Source organism: Schistocerca serialis, chromosome 8 (assembly GCF_023864345.2).
Source record: "Schistocerca serialis cubense isolate TAMUIC-IGC-003099 chromosome 8, iqSchSeri2.2, whole genome shotgun sequence".
In the NCBI taxonomy this organism is placed as follows: Eukaryota; Metazoa; Arthropoda; class Insecta; order Orthoptera; family Acrididae; genus Schistocerca; species Schistocerca serialis.
Window position 1 is genome coordinate 470,270,191 of NC_064645.1, and position 23,478 is coordinate 470,293,668.

General features: G+C 38.8%; 1 protein-coding gene across 1 annotated transcript in view; it reads left to right on the forward strand.

The window, feature by feature from the left end:
- LOC126417189 (WD repeat-containing and planar cell polarity effector protein fritz) overlaps window positions 1–23,478 on the forward strand; it is a 59,624-nt gene that overhangs the window by 11,475 nt on the left and 24,671 nt on the right. The window contains exons 5-8 of the mRNA XM_050085097.1: window positions 3,024–3,124; window positions 4,317–4,431; window positions 4,523–4,729; window positions 11,371–11,642. Of these exons, the coding sequence (XP_049941054.1) occupies window positions 3,024–3,124; window positions 4,317–4,431; window positions 4,523–4,729; window positions 11,371–11,642 (695 nt within the window). The remainder of the gene's footprint in view (window positions 1–3,023; window positions 3,125–4,316; window positions 4,432–4,522; window positions 4,730–11,370; window positions 11,643–23,478) is intronic.

Sequence of the window (23,478 nt, forward strand, 5' to 3'; positions counted from 1 at the left end):
CAGTTGTGTGAAGAGAGGAGTTCTATGTTTACTCTACATCTATACTCTGTGAAGTGCATGGCAGAGGGTATGTCCCACTTACCAGTTATTATGGCTTTTTCGCAAATCATTCATGTATGACGTGTGGGAAGAATGATTATATGCTATTATTAAGCTAATCTGATCCTCACGATCCCTATGGGAGTGATATGTAGGTGGTTCTAGTATATTCCTAGAGTCATCTTTTAAAGCCGGTGTGTGAAAGTTTGTCAGTAGATTTTCTTGGGATAGTTTCCATCTATCTTCAAGAGTCTGCCAGTTCAATTGTCACATCATCTCTGTGACACTTCCTGTAGGTCAAAGAAACCTGTGACTGTTCATACCACCTTTCTCTCTGTATGTTGAGTAACCTCTGCTAGTCCTGTTTGGTACTGATTGCATTTCCCCCTTATTCTACCTATAAATGATGACTGACCCTATGTGGCCATTAAAGACATTATTATGAAGATGATAGGTTGCTACACACCTTATAGAGGACATATTGAGTCGCAGACAGACACAACATAAAGACTGCTATGCATTTGAGCTTTCGACCAAAAGGCCTTCTTCTAAAGTAAAATACTCACAGTATTCACACAAGTTCAACTCACACACACGACCAGTTGTCTTTGGCCAATGGGACCAGACTGCGAGCATCTTCGAATGATAGTAGAAGAACTCTGTGGTTGTTGGGGTATGGAGGAGACTAGGGTGGGGAGGGAGAGAAATAGTAGGGTAGGGTTGGGGAAGGGTGTAACACTGCTTGTGGGAGTGTGCAGGGATGTGGTGGGGGCAGTGTAGGGCAGCTGGATGCAGTCAGGAGGGATGAGGAGGGTTGTTGGTTAGGGGGATCAGTAAACACCCTTAGTCCTCTCTGTGTCTTATCTACCCTGTAAAGTACGCATGAATCTACAACTGACATGTCACTCACGATCAAGTGGATGAATAATGAAAGATCCTGTACTTCATATAGAGGAGACGGTGTCCATAGGAGAGGATAGTACTTGAAGTACATTAGATACTAGTACCACAGATACCGGGGAGGTGATTTGCAGCAGGTGCCATTCATTTGACAGTAGACAGGGTGATTTCCAGATGCTTTTGAACATCAACCAAATCGACCTGTGTTTGAGAACAGTATTCACAGTACGGCTGCATTATGGATCATGCAGTGTATTACAGGTCACGACAGTGAACAAATAACATTAAAATAAGCCTACTGACTATATTTTAATCCTTTGAGCTAAAAATTACTAATTCCCTATAAAAATTGAAGCAAACACAGAAGTTGAGATTTCTGTTAAGGCAACAGCTAAACCTGTGATAAAAATTACTAGTTTCCTAAAACTATTTGAGGTTAGTTATTGTCATTAACAAACTCAAAAAGAGTTAATTTACAATTAATGTTAATAATAAACACTCTTCTTGCAGGGAAAACCAGATGTAACTTAATGTGTAAGTTACAATGTCTGTTACAGTAATTAATCACAAACATGATCACATTCCATTAAACATATGAAATCACATTAAGACAGTGGTTGTTGTTTAATAAGTATATACAAAGATTACTTGCAAAAAAGGCCATATATAATATGTACTTGATGTTCTGCTCTAGTTTCTTCGGGTCAAAATAGAATCTATCCCAACAGCCATGTACTACAGTACTTGTGCTGAGTCATTGAATGACTTGTTTTTCTGCAAGTAAATCTGATATTTGTCTCTCAAACAAATATGTGAAATAACTTAACAACTGGAATTAGTATATTATCAATATATATCCACTTAGGCTCTTTCTGTCTATTATGGCTGTGATTTAAACCATTGTAGGAGTCTGATCAACACACAAATTGTCATAAAATCAATAAAGTTTGCATTGAAAAAATTAATTTATATAATGAGCCGTCATTTGAGTTAGATAAATCATCATAAAGAATTAATAATTATTGTTCGACCCAAGTCTTCTCATTGTTTATCTGAACATAAGTAAGAGTCACTGGGATTTTCATTTCCACTCTATAATTATATGAGATAATATAATAAGATAATTATAAGATTATGGATATGCTCACAGTGCCCAGAGACAGTGATCATATGTGTGTCAGTTGTGCTTGTGTGGGTGTGTGAGGGTTTTCTATTTCATAAGAAGGCCTTTTGGCCAAAATTAAAATGTTTAGCAGTAATCTGTCATTTCCATAATATTGTTTTTATTTCATCCGAGACTTTCCATTCTTTGATTATAATATATGTATGACATGACATAAATAAGTACATTTGATTAACAGAATTGGAACACAAAATTCATACAGTTCTGCTGTTAGCGAACACACATACTTTCTTACATGTACATACTCTTATACCCAGCACTGATTGTTCTTGTTGCTGATCTACCAATCTGGAGTACAATTCTGTCTGAATGATTATTGTTAAGGGATAATGGGTAAGGGAGATTTGAATCATCTATTGATGTGTAATGTGAATATGTCCTTTCCATTATGTTGTCTGATACCAGCATATTTGAGTCAGAAACAGGAAATAAGAAAATTGTGTTCAGTAAATTGTATAGAGAAAATAGGATATACAGTGTGTCAGACAGGTGAATGAAGAGAATGTGTTCATTTCACCCTTCTGGCCTCAAAAGTAAGTATGTGATCTGCTATGTTATTTGAGAATAGCCTGATGATGCTTCTAGATCAAAACTATAATTGCTTCTTATTTGGGTTTCCTAAGTAAAGCTTTCTAGCAGCATTAATTCAAATGGCTGTCGGTGGAAGAAACATATTGGCAACAAAAATATTGGCTCAAGATTTTTGTACAGGATCTTTCAAATTATCTATTGATTATTGGATTAGTTTACTGAATTCTGCCATTTAGTGTAATTTCTTGAAATTTGCGTGCCACCACAAAAATTGCTGTGTGTTTAATCTACTCTCAGAACTTTGATGTTAAGATAATAAAAGCCATACAATTAATGGAATTATTTAGCTTATATCTGTTCTGAATTGCAGATACTTATTTGGTGGCGATGCACTCGTGATGAAGTTTATCCGTGGAGTCCAGTCGTTAAAGATCAGGACAGAGCAAATGTCCATGTGTATATGGTCACTGGGTAAGTCATTATGTGTCTATGCTCCTTTCACAGTCTTGCTTCATTCACTGTACTCTGCATTGTTTTTCTTTTATTGTTGTTACATTTTCCCCCTTTTTTTGTTTTGAGAAGGAAGAAACTTCCAATAAAGTTTGACAGTCAAGGAGTGGGTACGAAGGAGGGGAAAATATGCGGAGTACTATCAGTGTCGTATCAGTAATGGCCCTCCTCAGATCTAAATGTTGGCAGAATGTTGAGGCGGTAAAGCTCTTTGTTACTACTTTAAATATCATCTACACTTCACCATTCACTGAGACACCCTGCTGCCTTGAGGTACCAGGCTCAGTATTTTTTGGATATTTTTTACTAACAGATCAATCTCCTGTGCTCCTAAAACATGTTTTTTTTGCGAATCATCCTGGCGTGTTGACAGACTGCTGATTTAGACAACTGACTATCAGGAGTTCTACAATAAGAAGAAGATGGAGTGTGATTTTAATTCCATTGTTATTTATTAAGTAACCATTTTGCGCAGGATATACTGCATAAAGCCAATTTTGGCTGGTTCCTTTTGTGACCATCTTACTTTAACTTTTTGCCCTTTTCCTTTTGAGTATATTACAGGGTATTCTTAACAGTAAGTTTGGTCGTGGTTTTCATGACATAGGTCAGTTCAGTACCGACTGTGCAAAACCCCATACTTGTCTCCCATTATGATGAATAAGTTTGAATTTTGACATAGAGTGTCTACAACCTTCCTGTGTGATGGTACAAAAATGTGACAGCCTGCAGTGCCACCCTCAGGCTCAGTGACACTTCAGACAGCGGGGTGACGACACATGTGGAAAAGGTACAGTGTGCACATGCACCTTCTACCCCCCCGCCCTACCCACCCACCCACACCCACACACACACACACACTTAGCAAGGAAATAAGGGGTTTTCCAGCATGTTAGTCTTCAAAAAGTAAATGTGAGAGACAATGCTGAATTGTTTAGTCAAATTTCATTTGCAGTTACCTGATGAAAGCTCAAACTTTTCGTGGTGTTCGTGAAGTTTTCATTATGTTGTCTTTTATAGTTTGTCTCACAGAAAAGTCAGAACAATTTCACTTAACGTTATGCTTATGTAACCAACGTTTTTTTATTTTATTCTGTGCGTGTTGTGTTTAATTTTATAAAAACATTTTTTATATTTTTATTTATTTTTTTAGGACAAAATTCGAGCTGCTGTGCTACTATAGAACAGAATTTGATCCAGTCAGTGTATCTTTCAGCTGTATACAGCCAAATGTCATTCATTCAGTAGAGCAGAAGGTGTCAAGAAAAGTGAGTCTTACTGTTGTCTTATCTTTATGTTCTATTTCCTGCAGTCATATTAACAAGCCTTCAACAATAATAAATGCCCATTCATTCTTAGGGCGAAGTGACAGTGGAGAGCTGCACGTACGAGATAAGTAAATCACGTTTACAGCGAACAGCAGTTACCTCTGTCCCTCTACAGACTCAAGTTTGCTGCCACAGTTTCAGTCCGGATGAAGAGAAGCTTTTGCTTGGCTGTATTGATGGCTCCCTGGTGCTGTTTGATGAGGGAAGAGGAGTTACACATACAGTAAAGGCAGCATTTGTGAGTGTCATATCCATTGTGGGAAATTATCAACTCTAATGGTGGTGATTATTGTAAATTAAGTATCGTGTATACTGCCATATATTGCTCGACTAGTGTCTCCCATTTTAACCATGAAGGGTCTGCTCTCTCTTAGGCACCTATGTACAGACTAAAAAGTCGTATGACATGGCTCCTGTCACTTTGGTACCAGCTGAGTATAATGTCATAGTGCTACTCTTTCAATGAATCAGTGAACTAACAATGCACGTGTGACATTTCAAGCAATTCTTTATCATTAAACCTATCCAAAATGCTGGGTATCACTGTTAACAATTTTGCTGCTTTGGGCATGTATACACATCCTGTTCCCCCCATGAACCATGGACCTTGCCGTTGGTGGGGAGGCTTGTGTGCCTCAGCGATACAGATAGCCGTACCATAGGTGCAACCACAATGGAGGAGTATCTGTTGAGAGGCCAGACAAATGTGTGGTTCCTGAAGAGGGGCAGCAGCCTTTTCAGTGGTTGAAGGGGCAACAGTCTGGATGATTGATTGATCTGGCCTTGTAACACTTACCAAAACGGCCTTGCTGTGCTGGTACTGCGAACGGCTGAAAGCAAGGGGAAACTACAGCTGTAATTTTTCTCGAAGGCATGCAGCTTTACTGTATGGTTAAATGATGATGGTGTCATCTTGGGTAAAATATTCCGGATGTAAAATAGGCCCCCATTTGGATCTTTGGGTGGGGACTACTCAGGAGGACGTTGTTATCAGGAGAAAGAAAATTGACATTCTACAGGTCGGAGCATGGAATGTCAGATCCCGTAATTGGGCAGGTAGGTTAGAAAATTTAAAAAGGGAAATGGATAGGTTAAAGTTAGATATAGTGGGAATTAGTGAAGTTCAGTGGCAGGAGGATCTAGACTTCTGGTCAGGTGAATACAGGGTTATAAATACAAATCAAATAGGGGTAATTCAGGAGTAAGTTTAATAATTAATAAAAAAAAAAGGAATGCAGGTAAACTACTACAAACAGAGTAGTGAACACTTTATTGTGGCCAATATAGATACGAGGCCCCCGCCTACCACAGTAGTACAAGTTTATGTGCCAACTAGCTCCGCAGATGATGAAGAGATGATGATGAAATGTATGATGAGATAAAATAAATTATTCTGATCGTGAAGGGAGATGAAAATTTAATAGTCATGGGTGACTGGAAATCGATACTAGGAAAAGGAAGAGAAGGAAACATAGTAGGTGAATATGGAATGGGGGTAAGGAATGAAAGAGGAAGCCGCCTGGTAGAATTTTGCACAGAGCATAACTTAATAATAGCTAACACTTGGTTCAAGAATCATGAAAGAAGGTTGCATACATAGAAGAAGCCTGGAGATACTGGAAGGTTTCAGATAGATTATATAATGGGAAGACAGAGATTTAGGGACCAGACTTTAACATGTAAGACATTTCCAGGGGCAGATGTGGACTCTGACTACAATCTATTGGCTATAAACTGTAGATTAAAACTGAAGAAACTGCAAAAAGGTGGGAATTTAAGGAGATGGGACCTGGATAAACTGACAGAACCAGAGGTTTTACAGAGTTTCAGGGAGAGCATTTGGGTACGATTGACAAGAACGGGGGAATGAAATACAGTAGAAGAAGGATGGGTAGCTTTGAGAGATGAAATACAAAGGCAGCAGAGGATCAGGTAGGTAAAACGACAAGGGCTAATAGAAATCCTTGGGTAAAGGACGAGATATTGAATTTAATTGATGAAAGGAGAATATACAAAAATGCAGTAAATATTGTTGTTGTTGTTGTGGTCTTCAGTTCTGAGACTGGTTTGATGCAGCTCTCCATGCTTCTCTATCCTGTGCAAGCTTCTTCATCTCCCAGTACTTACTGCAACCTACATCCTTCTGAATCTGCTTAGTGTATTCATCTCTTGGTCTCCCTCTACGATTTTTACTCTCCACACTGCCCTCCAATGCTAAATTTGTGATCCCTTGATGCCTCAGAACATGTCCTACCAACCGGTCCCTTCTTCTTGTCAAGTTGTGCCTCAACTCTTCCCCCCCAATTCTATTCAATACCTCCTCATTAGTTATGTGATCTACCCATCTAATCTTCAGCATTCTTCTGTAGCACCACATTTCGAAAGCTTCTATTGTCTTCTTGTCCAAACTATTTATCGTCCATGTTCCACTTCCATACGTGTCCACACTCCATACAAATACTTTCAGAAACGACTTCCTGACACTTAAATCTATACTCGATGTTAAATTTCTCTTCTTCAGAAACAATTTCCTTGCCATTGCCAGTCTACATTTTATATCCTCTCTACTTCGACCATCATTTATTTTGTTCCCCAAATAGCAAAACTCCTTTACTACTTTAAGTGTCTCATTTCCTAATCTAATTCCCTCAGCATCACCCGACTTAATTCGACTACATTCCATTATCCTCGTTTTGCTTTTGTCGATGTTCATCTTATATCCTCCTTTCAAAACACTGTCCATTCCATTCAACTGCTCTTCCAAGTCCTTTGCTGTCTCTGACAGAATTACAATGTCATCGGCGAACCTCAAAGTTTTTATTTCTTCTCCGTGGATTTTAATACCTACTCCGAACTTTTCTTTTGTTTCCTTTACTGCTTGCTCAATATACAGATTGAATAACATCGGGGAGAGGCTACAACCCTGTCTCACTCCCTTCCTAACCACTGCTTCCTTTTCATGTCCCTCGACTCTCATAACTGCCATCTGGTTTCTGTACAAATTTTAAATAGCCTTTCGCTCCCTGTATTTTACCCCTGCCACCTTTAGAATTTGAAAGAGAATAGTCCAGTCAACATTGTCAAAAGCTTTCTCTGAGTCTACAAATGCTAGAAACGTAGGTTTGCCTTTCCTTAATCTATTTTCTAAGATAAGTCGTAGAGTCAGTATTGCCTCACGTGTTCCAATATTTCTATGGAATCCAAACTGAACTTCCCCCAGGTCGGCTTCTACCAGTTTTTCCATTCGTCTGTATGGAATTCGTGTTAGAATTTTGCAGCTGTGACTTATTAAACTGATAGTTCGGTAATTTTCACATGTGGCAACACCTGTTTTCTTTGGTATTGGAATTATTATATTCTTCTTGAAGTCTGAGGGTATTTCGCCTGTCTCATACATCTTGCTCACGAGATGGCAGAGTTTTGTCTTGACTGGCTCTCCCAAGGCCATCAGTAGTTCTAATGGATTGTTGTCTACTCCCGGTACCTTGTTTCGACTCAGGTCTTTCAGTGCTCTGTCAAACTCTTCACGCAGTATTGTATCGCACATTTCATCTTCATCTACATCCTCTTCCATTTCCATAATATCGTCCTCAAGTACATCGCCCTTGTATAGGCCCTCTATATACTCCTTCCACCGTTCTGCTTTCCCTTCTTTGCTTAGAACTGTGTTTCCATCTGAGCCCTTGCTATTCATACAAATGGTTCTTTTTTCTCCAAAGGTCTCTTTAATTTTCCTGTACGCAGTATCTATCTTACCCCTAGTGAGGTAAGCCTCTACATCCTTACATTTGTCCTCTAGCCATCCGTGCTTAGTTATTTTGCACTTCCTGTCGATCTCATTTTTGAGACGTTTGTATTCCTTTTTTCCTGCTTGATTTACTTCATTTTTATATTTTCTCCTTTCATCACTTAAATTCAATATTTCTTCTGTTACCCAAGGATTTCTACTAGACCTCGTGTTTTTACCTACTTGATCGTCTGCTGCCTTCACTACTTCATCCCTCAGAGCTACCCATCCTTCTTCTACTGTTTTTCTTTTCCCCATTCCTGTCAATTGTTCCCTTATGCTCTCCCTGAAACTCTCTACAACCTCTGGTCCTTTCAGTTTATCCAGGTCCAATCTCCTTAAATTCCCACCTTTTCCCAGTTTCTTCAGTTTTAATCTACAGTTCATAACAAATAGATTGTGGTCAGAGTCCACATCTGGCCCTGGAAATGTCTTACAATTAAAAACCTGGTACATAAATCTCTGTCTTACCATTATATAATCTATCTGAAACCTTCTAGTATCTGCAGGATTCTTCCCTGTATACAACCTTCTTTTATGATTCCTGAACGAAGTGTTAGCTATGATTAAGTTGTGCCCTGTGCAAAATTCTACCAGACGGCTTCCTCTTTCATTTCTTACCCCCAGTCCATGTTCACCTACTATGTATCCTTCTCTCCCTTTTCCTACTCTCAGATTCCAGACACCCATGACTATTAAATTTTCATCTCCCTTCACGATCAGAATAATTTATTTTATCTCATCATACGTTTCATCATCATCTCTTCATCATCTGCGGAGCTAGTTGGCATATAAACTTGTACTACTGTGGTAGGCGGGGGCTTCGTGTCTATCTTGGCCACAATAATACGTTCACTATGCTGTTTGTAGTAGCTTACCCGCACTCCTATTTTTTTTTTTCATTATTAAACCTACTCCTGCATTACCCCTATTTGATTTTGTACTTATAACCCTGTATTCACCTGACCAAAAGACTTGTTCCTCCTGCTTCACTAATTCCCACTATATCTAACTTTAACCTATCCATTCCCCTTTCTAAATTTTCTTACCTGCCGTAAATGAAGCAGGAAAAAAGGAATACAAACATCTCAAAAATGAGATTGACAGGAAGTGCAAAATGGCTAAGTAGGGATGGCTAGAGGGCAAATGTAAGGATGTAAAGGCTTATCTCACTAGGGGTAAGATAGATACTCCCTTCAGGAAAATTAGAGAGACCTTTGGAGAAAAGAGAAGCACTTGTATGAATATCAAGAGCTCAGATGGAAACCCAGTTCTAAGCAAAGAAGGGAAAGCAGAAAGGTGGAAGGCGTATATAGAGGATCATACCAGGGTGATGCTCTTGAGGACAATATTATGGAAATGGAAGAGGATGTAGATGATCATGAAATGGGAGATATGATACTGTGTGAAGAGTTTGACAGAGCACTGAAAGACATAAGTCGAAACAAGGCCCTGGGAGTAGACAACATTCTACATTCTATAATGTAATCTTCAGCATTCTTCTGTAGCACCACATTTTGAAAGCTTCTATTCCCTTCTCGTCTAAACTATTTATCGCCCACGTTTCACTTCCATACATGGCTACATTCCTTACAAATACTTTCAGAAATGACTGCCTGACACTTAAATCTATACTCGATGTTAACAAATTTCTCTTCTTCAGAAACGCTTTCCTTGCCATTGTCAGTCTACATTTTATATCCTCTCTACTCAGATCATTATCAGTTATTTTGCTCCCCAAATAGCAATACTCATTTGCTACTTTAAGCATCTCATTTCCTAATCTAATTCCCTCAGCATCACCCGATTTAATTCAACTACATTCCATTATCCTCGTTTTGTTTTTGTTGATGTTCATCTTATATCCCCCTTTCAAGACGCTGTTCATCCCGTTCAACTGCTATTCCAGGTCCTTTGCTGCCTCTGACAGAATTACAATTTCGTCGGCAAACCTCAAGGTTTTTATTTCTTCTCCTTGGATTTTAATTCCCATACCGAATTTTTCTTTTGTTTCCTGTACTGCTTGCTCAAGATAGGCACAATAAAAAGACTGACAAATAAAGTTTCCAGAAAGTAAGGCTTTTGTCACCAATAGATGACACACACACACACACACACACACACACACACACACACACACACAAACAAACAAACAAATGCAAGTTGCACCTATGACTGCAGTCTTAACACCACTGCATGATGGGAGTGGCGATTGGGTGGAGGTAAGAAGGAGACTGGGGCATGGAGGGGGAGGGATAGTAGGGTAGGGGTGGTGGACAGTGAAGTACTGCAGGTTAGACTGAGGGCAGGGGAGAGGTGGGGAAGAGGGGGGGGGGGCATGTAGCGGAAAAAAGGGAGAAGTAAAAAGACTGCATGTGATGGTAGAAAGACGGGTGTCTAGTGCTGGAATGGGAACAGGGAAGGGGCCTTTATTGTATTTCAAGTGAATTTTATGTATTTTCCTACATGTATTACATATTGGACTTTCAGTAGTTCTAGCAAGAGAAAGGATATATTTAATGCATGTGCAAATGTTTCTAATTGTTAAAAGTGTTTACTAATAAGTTATATCTCATTATTAATGTGACCAGTGTTGGCATTTCACTGTAAGGAAGGTTGGATTCCTCCTACATGTTGGTCACTGGGCCTAAAGATGGCATAGTGAAGTGCTGAAACTGGTTCCATAAATAAATTACATTCAAAATATAGACAGCTGAAGGTGTTTTTAATTTTACCTTTTTTTAAAAAAAATTATAACATTGTCAAACACTACAGTTTATTATTTACCTACCGTCATCTGTAATTGGTAAATGATTTGAAGTCTGTTGATACTACACAATAAAAATCATGGCGGAAGAAAGCATGTAGCCAGTGTAGGGTGTTACAGTGCACATTTATTCCTGTATCAAACCTCACTGCTCTACTTTATTTATGTAACTTAAAAAATAAAAAATATGTGGTAGACACTGCAGACCTATCTTAAAAAGGGCTGTTTGAGTGTGGTTTTCATCTTTCCATTTTTTTATATTATGCACCATATTTGCTGGGCCCCCTTTCATTTAATTGATTATGTAAATACTATATTGTTCTAGATATCCACAACAGTATCTTGGCACCCTGATGGTATGTTAGTTGTAGTTGCCAATGAAAGGTGCCAGCTACAGTGTTTCGACACAGCACTGGGCTGTATCAGGAATCAATTGGTGAGTGAAGATATTACACCATCGAGTTTGTTGGACCTCGGATCCTACTTTAGGACTCAGCCGACCCTTCTGCACATGGAATGGAATAAGAAGACAGATGTCAGCCAATATGCAGAAAACTTTTGCCAGACAGATGGGTTCCTTTTACTTCAGTTCGAAAGGTAAGGCTGCGTAGGACGATTTTATTATTGAGAGTAGATCATAAAAACAGATTAGTATTTAAAGAATAATTAGGTTAAGTGCCCAACACGGTAGTTGCCTGTAGTGTATTTCATATCATCAAAAAATTATGTTTCATGTTTGATAATGTTTGAGCAGTTTCATGTCTAAAAGTGTTGAAAGAAATATCCACTTGCATCAACAGGTCAGACCAGTAACTTATAAGAGAAGTACTTGTTTGTAAATGCTGGAAATTAACTGTTGGAAAGTATTATGAGTAAGTGAATTGTAGGATGGGAATTGTATACATGCTGTGCTGAGTCATCCAAAGGTGCATTGTTTCTTTCACCTACCAAAGACCTGCGTTTTTACCACTCCACATTTAAAATGAGGTTTGGCTTTTCCCTTTGCTTTTGTGGCAGCCTTACTGCTAGCACTGGTTATACAAACTTTCTTATTTGCAATAACAGCATAACTTGTAATAAGCGATATCACTGAATACAATGTTTGTTATTCCACTGGTCCTTTAACATAACATCTTTGTTTCTAACTAAATTGTCTTTTAACAGTAAATATTTGAAAGGAGGGTTAGTAAAGATGTGTGCATAAAAATGTCAGCCTTTGTAGTATAATGGCTACTGTAACTAACTACCAAATCAAAGTTGCACGTTTAGTTAATGGTACATCCATAAAATTTCAGTTCAGATAGTGTTGTACTCATTTTTATGAGATCAAATGGAGAATTGTTTGAACCAAGCATTCATTTTATAAGTATATGTTACTGGTAAATAAAAGCCTTTGAGTTTGACAGTGAAATGCGAAATGTTGTTGTTGTTGTTGTTGTGGGCTTCAGTTCTGAGACTGGTTTGATGTAGCTCTCCATGCTACTCTATCCTGTGCAAGCTTCTTCATCTCCCAGTGCTTACTGCAACCTACATCCTTCTGAATCTGCTTAGTGTATTCATCTCTAGGTCTCCCTCTATGATTTTTACCCTCCACACTGCCCTCCAATGCTAAATTTGTGATCCCTTGATGCCTCAGAACATGTCCTACCAACTGGTCCCTTCTTCTTGTCAAGTTGTGCCACAAACTCCTCTTCTCCTCAATTCTATTCAATACCTCCTCATTAGTTATGTGATCTACCCATCTAATCTTCAGCATTCTTCTGTAGCACTACATTTCGAAAGCTTCTATTCTCTTCTTGTCCAAACTGTTTATCGTCCATGTTCCACATCCATACATGGCTACACTCCATACAAATATTTTCAGAAACGACTTCCTGACACATAAATCAATACTCAGTGTTAACAAATGTCTCTTCTTCAGAAACAATTTCCTTGCCATTGCCAGTCTACATTTTATATCCTCTCTACTTCGACCATCATCAGTTATGTTGCTCCCCAAATAGCAAAACTCCTGTACTACTTTAAGTGTCTCATTTCCTAGTCTAATTCCCTCAGCATCACCCGACTTAATTCGACTACATTCCATTATCCTCGTTTCGCTTTTGTTGATGTTCATCTTATATCCTCCTTCCAAGACACTGTCCATTCCGTTCAACTACTCTTCCAAGTCCTTTGCTGTCTCTGACAGAATTACTATGTCATTGGTGGACCTCAAAGTTTTTATTTCTTCTCCATGTTATTTTAATACCTACTCCGAATTTTCCTTTTGTTTCCTTTACTGCTTGCTCAATATACAGATTGAATAACATCAGGGAGAGGCTACAACCCTGTCTCACTCCCTTCCCAACCACTGCTTCCTTTTCATGCCCCTCGACTGCCATCTGGTTTCTGTACAAATTGTAAATAGCCTTTCGCTCCCTGTATTTTACCCCTGCCACCTTTAGAATTTGAAAGAGAGTATTCCAGTCGACATTGTCAAAAGCATTCTCTAAGTCTACAAATGCTAGAAACGTGAGTTTGCCTTTCCTTAATCTTTGTCCTAAGATAAGTCATAAGGTCAGTATTGCCTCATGTGTTGCAATATTTCTACGGAATCCAAACTGATCTTCCCCGAGGTCGGCTTCTACCAGATTTTCCATTCATCTATAAAGACTAAACCAGAAGTTGTACAGTTTCAGGGAGAGCATAAGGTAACAATTGACAGGAATGGGGGAAAGAAATACAGTAGAAGAAGAATGGGTAGCTCTGAGGGATGAAGTAGTGAAGCAGCAGAGGATCAAGTAGGTAAAAAGACTAGGTCTAGTAGAAATCCTTGGGTAATAGAAGAAATATTGAATATAATTGATGAAAGGAGAAAATATAAAAATGCAGTAAATGAAGTACGCAAAAAGGAATACAAACGTCTCAAAAACGAGATCGACAGGAAGTGCAAAATGGCTAAGCAGGGATGGCTAGAGGACAAATGTAAGGATGTAGAGGCTTATCTCACTAGGGGTAAGATAGATACTGCGTACAGGAAAATTAGAGAGACCTTTGGAGAAAAGAGAACCACTTGTATGACTATCAAGGGCTCAGATGGAAACACAGTTCTAAGCAGAGAAGGGAAAACAGAAAGGTGGAAGGAGTATATAGAGGGTCTATACAAGTGTGATGTACTTTAGAACAATGTTATGGAAATGGAACAGGATGTAGATGAAGATGAAATGGGAGATAGGATACTGCGTGAAGAGTTTGACAGAGCACTGAAAGACCTGAGTCGAAACAAAGCCCCGGGAGTAGACAACATTCCATTAGAACTACTGACGGTCTTGGGAGAGCCAGTCATGACAAAACTCTACCATCTGGTGAGCAAGATGTAAGAGACAGGTGAAATACCCTCAGACTTCAAGAAGAATATAATAATGACCAAAAGTCTTGTTCCTCCTGCCACCGAACTTCACTAATTCCCGCTATATCTAACTTTAACCTATCCATTACCCTTTTTAAATTTTCTAACCTACCTGCCCGATTAAGGGATTTTACATTCCACGCTCCGATCCGTAGAACACCAGTTTTCTTTCTCCTGATAATGTGAAATACTATGTTCAGATTCTATCCTAATTTTGTTTTCTTCTCTGTCTCCGTGTGTGTGGAGATATATTTAGAAACTTGTTATCAACAAGTTTTTGAAACTTACAGAACTTTGAAACATAATCAGTTTGATGAAATAAATTAATAATATGATGTATATTTGAAATAGAGGTACACCTTGGTACTATGGTTTATCTTAGGAAAATTAAACTGTGTGTTAACAACTGTGAACATCTCAATCCCTAACTCATGTATCTGTTGTTGTGGGGGGTTAGGTTGATTATACCATTGTGTGTAATACCTCCTAACAGTCAATCCTGTATCAGCTACTTCACTTGCGTCCACATGTTGGGCATGACGATGAGTGATTATGAAGTCCTGCAATTTAACTAAGCACTTATTAATAATATTTAGAAAAGGATGGATTGCTATTTGCTGTAATGATGACACATTGAGTCGCAGACAGCCACAATGAAAAGACTGTTAAAGGTTCACCAATGTCACTAAAAACTCGGTGAGTCAGGAAAATAAATTCAGTGATAGTCTTGCTATATCTACTGGAGATTCTCTCGGTTCAGTTGTTGGATGAATGTGCACTAAAAAAATTTTGTGACTTGCTGTTTATCTTTCAGAAACAGAGCAGGGAGGGACGTAAACTAAGAACAACAAAAATAATCCCTTAATCAAAATATACTGTTTTATTTTGAAGGGTCTGACTTGCTCCATTTTGCTAATGTATTAAAGTGCATATGACTTTCACCACACATATCTAATATATTTCCACTATGGAAAACTCATTTGGACTGTTACAGTGATTTGCCCCCAGTCTGATACTAATAACATCTATAATTTGTCGGAAAATAGATAAAATTAAGGAAAAGCAGCCATTCGCCTGTAGCTGATTGATGTGTGGTGCATAGAAACATGCAGCAGAGAGGATTGTTTGCACTAGCTTTTTAGTGCGTGTTCTTTCTCTAGCGAAAGCACACAACATACCCATCTGCGGCCATGGCAAACGTGTGTACTTTTGCTCGAGGAAGAACAAGAGCTCAAAAGCTGGCGCAAATAATCCTGTTCTTTTGCATGTTTCTATGCACCTCGTATGACAGCCATAGGCCAGAGATTGTGCTTCCTTAATTTTACGTATGATTCCATCCAGCAAATTCTATTACTGTTATACATTGCTGTTCCAGATCTCTTCCATCCCATTCCCTTTTATATTTGTTGCTGTCATTCTTTACGTATCTACAACTCATTGGTCCATTATTTATTCCTTAAAATGTCTAAACTTTCTCCTCCTCTATAGTACCTGCCTTAGTCTTGCTGTAGCTGTGGGTGTATACATTTGTGTGTCTGTGTGGTTGTGTGTGTGGATGCATGTAATTTTCACTAGAGAAAGGGCAAGAGCACAAAAGCTAATGCAAATAATCTTTTTTGTTGCGTGTTCCTGTGCATCACACACCAGTCAGCTGTAGGTGAGTGGTTGTCTTTTGCTGACAGATTTCAAGCATGCCAGCTGATATTCATGTTGAATGACAAGCGCTTTGATCAGTCTCAACCCTCCAAACAGCATAACACTTTTAGGACTGAGAGCAGCAACTCCACCTAACCTGTCAGTTCTCTGTTTATGTGCAGTCTCTCGAGATTTTTGTATAGCAATTTCTTGCAGATGGCATACCTTAATCATCTGTTATATGTTGTTGTTGTTGTTGTTGTTATTATTGTGGTCATCAGTCCGGTGACTGGTTTGATGCAGCTCTTCACAATACTGTATCCTGTGCAAATCTCATCATCTCTGAATAACTCGTGCAATCTACGTTCATTTGTAACTGCTTACTGTATTTGATTTTTGGTCTTCCTCTACAATTTTACTCCCTGCACATCCCTCGAATACTAATTTGATGATTCCTTGATGTCGCAAATTTGTCCTGTCAGCTGATCCCTTCTTTTAGTCAAGTTATGTCATAAATTTCTATTCTCTCCATTTCTATTCAGTGCTTCTTGATTAGTTACATGATCTACCCACCTAAGCTTCAGCATTCTTCTGTAAAAGCTTCTATGATCTTGTCTGAACTATTATTGGCCATATTTCACTTCAGTACAAGTGTACACTGCAGGCAGATAACTTGAGGAAACCTACCCAACACTTAAATCCTCCCCCCCCCCCCCCCCCCCCCGCCCCAAATCTCCCCAGTACAACCTCTCGATGTTGCCGCTAGCAGCACTATCCATCCCACCATGCCCCTGCACGCTCTCTCAGCCAGCACTAGCTTCTCCTTCCCCCCTCCCCACACCTATCCTTCTGTCCCTCCTACCCTCAACTCCTCCCCTTTCCACGTGCTTCTTTCTTACCCCCACTATCCATCTCAGCTTAATTACTGATCTCAACAGATGCCGCTGCAGTAGGACCTTAATGCTCGGAGACAGGAGTCATGTATGTGAGTTTTTGCTGTGTGAATATGTGTGTGTTTTCTAAGAGGGACTTCATCCAAAACCTGAAATACTTCTACCATTTCATTGTGCCTGTCTGTGACTCATAGCCTCCTCTGTGTGGTAAGTAACAAACTATCCTTTCCATATTGTTGTAATTCCCTCCTGGGCTTTCAGTTGATGAATTTGTATTCTATGTTATCAAATTTTTCTTTGTCAGAAACACTTTTCTTGCCAATGCCAGTGTACATTTGATATCCTCTCTACTATGGTCATCATCAGTTGTTTAGTGCTTAAATAGCAAAACTCACATACTACTTTCAGTGTCTCATTTCCTGATTGAACTTCCTCAGCATTACTGGATTTAATTTGACTGTGTTCTATTACCGTTGTGTGATTTTTCTTGTTCATCTCATACCTTCCTTTCAAGACACTTTCAGTTCCATTCTGTCTCTGACAGAAGTACAGTGTCATTGGCAAACCTCAAAGTTTTTGTTTCTTCTCCCTGAACTTAAATTCCTTTTTGATTTTTTTCTCTTTGTTCACTGTTTGCTCAAGGTACAGATTAAATAACGTCAGGGATAGGCTACAATGCTGTTACCACTCCCTTCTTAACCACTGCTTTCCTTTTATGTCCATAGACTCTTATAACTGCTGTCTGCTTCCTGTAAAATTTACATGTGACCTTTCAACCCCTGTAATTTACCTCTGCTACCTCCAGAATTTCAGATGTATTTGTCTTCATTCTCAGAAGCTTTCTGTAAGTTTACAAATGGTAGGATTGTCTTTCTCTGTCTTCTGAGATAAGTCTTTGGGTCAGTATGCTTTGCATGTTCCCACATTTGTCTGGAACCCAAACTAATCTTCCCCAAGGTTGACTTCTACCAGTTTTTCCATTCTTTTGTAAATAATTAGGGTAAGTTTTTTGAAATCATGACTAATTAAACTGATTGTTCAGTAGTATTCATACCTGTCAGTACTTATCTCCTTTGGAATTGGAATTCTTAAATTCTTCTTGAAGTCTGAGGGTATTTTGCTTGTCTCATACATGTTGTGCACAAGTTGAAATAGGTTTGTCATGGCTGGCTCTCCCAAGGATGTCTACTCCAAGGGATTTATTTTGACTTAAGTCTTTTAGTGCTCTATCAAATTCTTCTTGCTGTGTCATATCTCCCATCTCATCCTCGTCTACTTCCTCTTCCATTTCTATAATACTGCCTTCAAGTTAATTTCCTTTGTATAGTCCCTCTATATGATTATTCCACATTTCAGCTTTCCATTCTTTGTTTAGTAGTAGCTTTTCATCTCAGCTCCTGATACTCATACAACTGTATCTCTTTCCTCCAAAGGTCTGTTTAATTTTCTTTTAGGCAGTATCTACCTTTCTCCTAGTTATACATGCTCCTAATAAACTTATGTTTGTTGTCTAGCTACTCCTGTTTAGCCATTTTAGACTTTCCATCAGTCTCATTTTTTAAACATTTGTTTCCCTTTTACCTGCTTCATTTGTTTGCATTTTTATATTTTCTCCTTTCATCAATTAAATTCAATATCTCCTGTGATATCCAATGATTTCTACTATGCCTTGTCTTTCTATCTATTTGATCCCGTTGCTCACTGTTTCATCACTCAAAGCTACCCATTTGTCTTATACTGTATTCATTTCCCCTGTTTCAGTCAGTTGTTGCCTAATGCTCCCTTTGAAACTCTCAACAACCTCTGGTTCTTTCATCTTACCCAGATTCCACCACCTTAATTTTCCACCTTTTTGCAGTTTCTTGTATCAAATGTTAGTGATGATTAGACATGGTGTGTGCCATATTCTGCCTATTGGCTTCTTCTTTCATTCCAATCCATATTCTCCCAACTTTTTTTTCCTTCTCTTCCTTTTTCTACTATTGAATTCCAGTCCTCCATCACAGTTAAATTTTCCTCTCCATTGTATATCCCCTATATTTATCAGTGTGAATGCTTTTACTAAGTCAAAGACAAGCCTTCTGATCTCAGCAATGTAAAAAGCCAGCTGGTGGCATTGCAATTTCATCATCATCACCATCACCATCACCTTTTTCTTCTTCTTCATCATCATCAACATTATCATCAGCCATTTGACATCTGTACTGGATAAAGATGTCTTTCAAATCTCTTCCTGCATTATCATCTGCATGTTCTTTTAATGTCTTGTACCCACATTCCATTTTATCATTGCCTCAATGTTTTCAACTATCTCAGAATCTAGCAAAGAACTTTTTTGGTGCATTTACTCTCTCTTGTCTCATCTACCATCCAATTGCCTAACATGTCCCACTTTCATCCAATCTGTTTTCATACAATCAAAGGCATACCCAGTAAGGCACAGGGAAAAAAAACCCTCAATAGTAAGTTACCTAGAGCTACTTCCTATGAAATTTAAAACTATTTTTTTATTCACCCCAAAAACTAAACATGAGTCTCACCCCCCACCCCCACCCCACCCTCTGTCTCCCTCTCCATTGCCTACTACCTCAGGTACTGGATATGCTCTTGATTACAACCCCCAATTTTTGAAAGCTTTTGCATTAAAAGTCTATTTCTCTCTGACCTAATTCAAGACTGATAATGCTAAATTTTGTTTTTTATACAAATCACAGCAGGCTCAGACGTGGTAATTGGGTGTCTCTATAGGCCCCCTGGCTCAGCAGCTGTTGTGGCTGAGCACCTGAAGGATAATTTGGATAATATTTCGAGTAGATTTCCCCACCATGTTATAGTTCTGGGTGGAGATTTTAATTTGCCGGATATAGACTGGGAGATTCAAACGTTCATAACGGGTGGCAGGGACAAAGAATCCAGTGAAATTTTTTTAAGTGCTTTATCTGTAAACTACCTTGAGCAGTTAAACAGAGAACCGACTCGTGGCGATAACATATTAGACCTTCTGGTGACAAACAGACCAGAACTATTTGCAACGGTTAACGCAGAACAGGGAATCAGTGATCATAAAGCGGTTACTGCATCGATGATTTCAGCTGTAAATAGAAATATTAAAAAAGGTAGGAAGATTTTTCTGTTTAGCAAAAGTGACAAAAAGCAGATTACAGAGTACCTGACGGCTCAAGGAAAAAGTTTTGTCTCAAGTACAGATAGTGTTGAGGATCAGTGGACAAAGTTCAGAACCATCGTACAATATGCGTTAGATGAGTATGTGCCAAGCAAGATCGTAAGAGATGGAAAAGAGCCACTGTGGTACAACAACCGAGTTAGGAAACTGCTGCGGAAGCAAAGGGAACTTCACAGCAAACATAAACATAGCCAAGCCTTGGAGACAAACGAAAATTACGTGAAGCGAAATGTAGTGTGAGGAGAGCTATGCGAGAGGCGTTCAATGAATTCGAAAGTAAAGTTCTATGTACTGACTTGGCAGAAAATCCTAAGAAATTTTGGTCTTATGTCAAAGCGGTAGGTGGATCAAAACAAAATGTCCAGACACTCTGTGACCAAAATGGCACTGAAACAGAGGATGACAGACTAAAGGCCGAAATACTAAATGTCTTTTTCCAAAGCTGTTTCACAGAGGAAGACTGCACTGTAGTTCCTTCTCTAGATTGTCGCACAGATGACAAAATGGTAGATATCGAAATAGACAACAGAGAGATAGAGAAACAATTAAAATCGCTCAAAAGAGGAAAGGCCGCTGTACCTGATGGGATACCAGTTCGATTTTACACAGAGTACGCAAAGGAACTTGCCCCTTCTTGCAGCAGTGTACCGTAGGTCTCTAGAAGAGCGTAGCGTTCCAAGGGATTGGAAAAGGGCACAGGTCATCCCCGTTTTCAAGAAGGGACGTCAAACAAATGTGCAGAACTATAGACCTATATCTCTAACGTCTATCAGTTGTAGAATTTTGGAACACGTATTATGTTCGAGTATAATGACTTTTCTGGAGACTAGAAATCTACTCTGTAGGAATCAGCATGGGTTTCGAAAAAGACGGTCGTGTGAAACCCAGCTCGCGCTATTCGTCCACGAGACTCAGAGAGCCATAGACACGGGTTCCCAGGTAGATGCCGTGTTTCTTGACTTCCGCAAGGCATTTGATACAGTTCCCCACAGCCATTTAATGAACAAAGTAAGAGCATATGGACTATCAGACCAATTGTGTGATTGGATTGAAGAGTTCCTAGATAACAGAACGCAGCATGTCATTCTCAATGGAGAGAAGTCTTCCGAAGTAAGAGTGATTTCAGGTGTGCCTCAGGGGAGTGTCGTAGGACCGTTGCTATTCACAATATATATAAATGACCTTGTGGATAACATTGGAAGTTCACTGAGGCTTTTTGCGGATAATATCGAGACGTTGTAACAATGGAAAATTGTACTGAAATGCAGGAGGATCTGCAATGAATTGACGCATGGTGCAGGTAACGGCAATTGAATCTCAATGTAGACAAGTGTAATGTGCTGCGAATACATAGAAAGAAAGATCCCTTATCATTTAGCTACAAAATAGCAGGTCAGCAACTGGAAGCAGTTAATTCCATAAATTATCTGGGAGTACGCATTAGGAGTGATTTAAAATGGAATGATCGCATAAAGTTGATCGTTGGTAAAGCAGATGCCAGACTGAGATTCATTGGAAGAATTCTGAGGAAATGCAATCCGAAAACAAAGGAAGTAGGTTACAGTACGCTTGTTCGCCCACTGCTTGAATACTGCTCAACAGTGTGGGATCCGTACCAGATAGGGTTGACAGAAGAGATAGAGAAGATCCAACAGAGAGCAGCGCGCTTTGTTACAGGATCATTTAGTAATCGTGAAAGCGTTACAGAGATGATAGATAAACTCCAGCGGAAGACTCTGCAGGAGAGATGCTCAGTAGCTCGGTACGGGCTTTTGTTAAAGTTTCGAGAACATACCTTCACCGAAGAGTCAAGCAGTATATTGCTCCCTCCTACGTATATCTCGCGAAGAGACCATGAGGATAAAATCAGAGAGATTAGAGCCCACACAGAAGCATACCAACAATCCTTCTTTCTACGAACAATACGAGACTGGAATAGAAGGGAGAACCGATAGAGGTACTCTGGGTACCCTCCGCCACACACCGTCAGGTGTCTTGCGGAGTATGGATGTAGATGTAGATGTAGACTTAGTTTTGAAAACTGTGTTTGGTCTACCAGAAGCATTTCATGGTGTTTTTATTACTCCGTTCATTTCTCTTGCCGACCATACAGATGTTCTCTTTAACTAATCAGAATACAAATATTCATTGATTGTGTCTGTTACTTAATTGTCAATTTGTGCTATTTTCTTTTCATTTTGTTGTGTATACATTGTGTTAATCATAACATAATTGATTATCAAGCCTACTTCCAAGTTTTTTCTATGATGTTATTCCATTTGTTGTTTTCTTAAGATAATTATCAAATGGTCTGTATGGATCAGTGGAACTGAATAAAGGAACTGTAACAGGAGAAAGGACAAACTGATAAAATTGAATGCACTGACTAGAAACTGGTACAAATGCAATATTTACCTGTAACCATTTCAAGAACAGCTCAACAATCTTCAGCCCAACAAGCAGCTGGCATGCCAACAATATATTCCATCTAAAAATAAATATTGTCAACCTCATGGAAAAGAAAAAAAAAATTATGGACTGATCACTAAAATTGTACAATGAGCTTTTTTGTCTTGAAAGAAATTAAGTTATCCAAAAAGACAATGTCTTGCCATATTTATCACACCATTTTTCAGAGACATGAAGACAATTATTCCAGGGTGTATATGCTCCGGGACAACCGGGAAATGCGGGAAAAACTCGGGAATTTTTTCATCCGGGATAAAACGTGGGAAAACACAGGAATTTTTAAGAATTCTGGGAATTTTTTGTTGTTTTAGTTTTCAGTTAAATTTTTGTAGTTTTAATTGGTAAGAACTGATACTCTAACAAAGAATTTTACTTTAGCCCGTTACTGCAATATAATGAGCTTTTTTGTCTTGAAAGAAATTAAGTTATCCAAAAAGACAATGTCTTGCCATATTTATCACACCATTTTTCAGAGACATGAAGACAATTATTCCAGGGTGTATATGCTCCGGGACAACCGGGAAGTGCGGGAAAAACTCGGGAATTTTTTCATCCGGGATAAAACGCGGGAAAACACAGGAATTTTTAAGAATTCTGGGAATTTTTTGTTGTTTTAGTTTTCAGTTAAATTTTTGTAGTTTTAATTGGTAAGAACTGATACTCTAACAAAGAATTTTACTTTAGCCCGTTACTGCAATATAATACTGCACCAGTAAAACATAAATGAGGAAAAAATAATAATAAAACTTCAGTTGCGAAGGAAATGCACCATTTGCAGCAAAAAAGCACAGTGCACACACAAGTGCCTGCCAGTAGCAAAATGTGTTGAAGCCTTTTGGACAAAGACTATGCAATAATTCATAA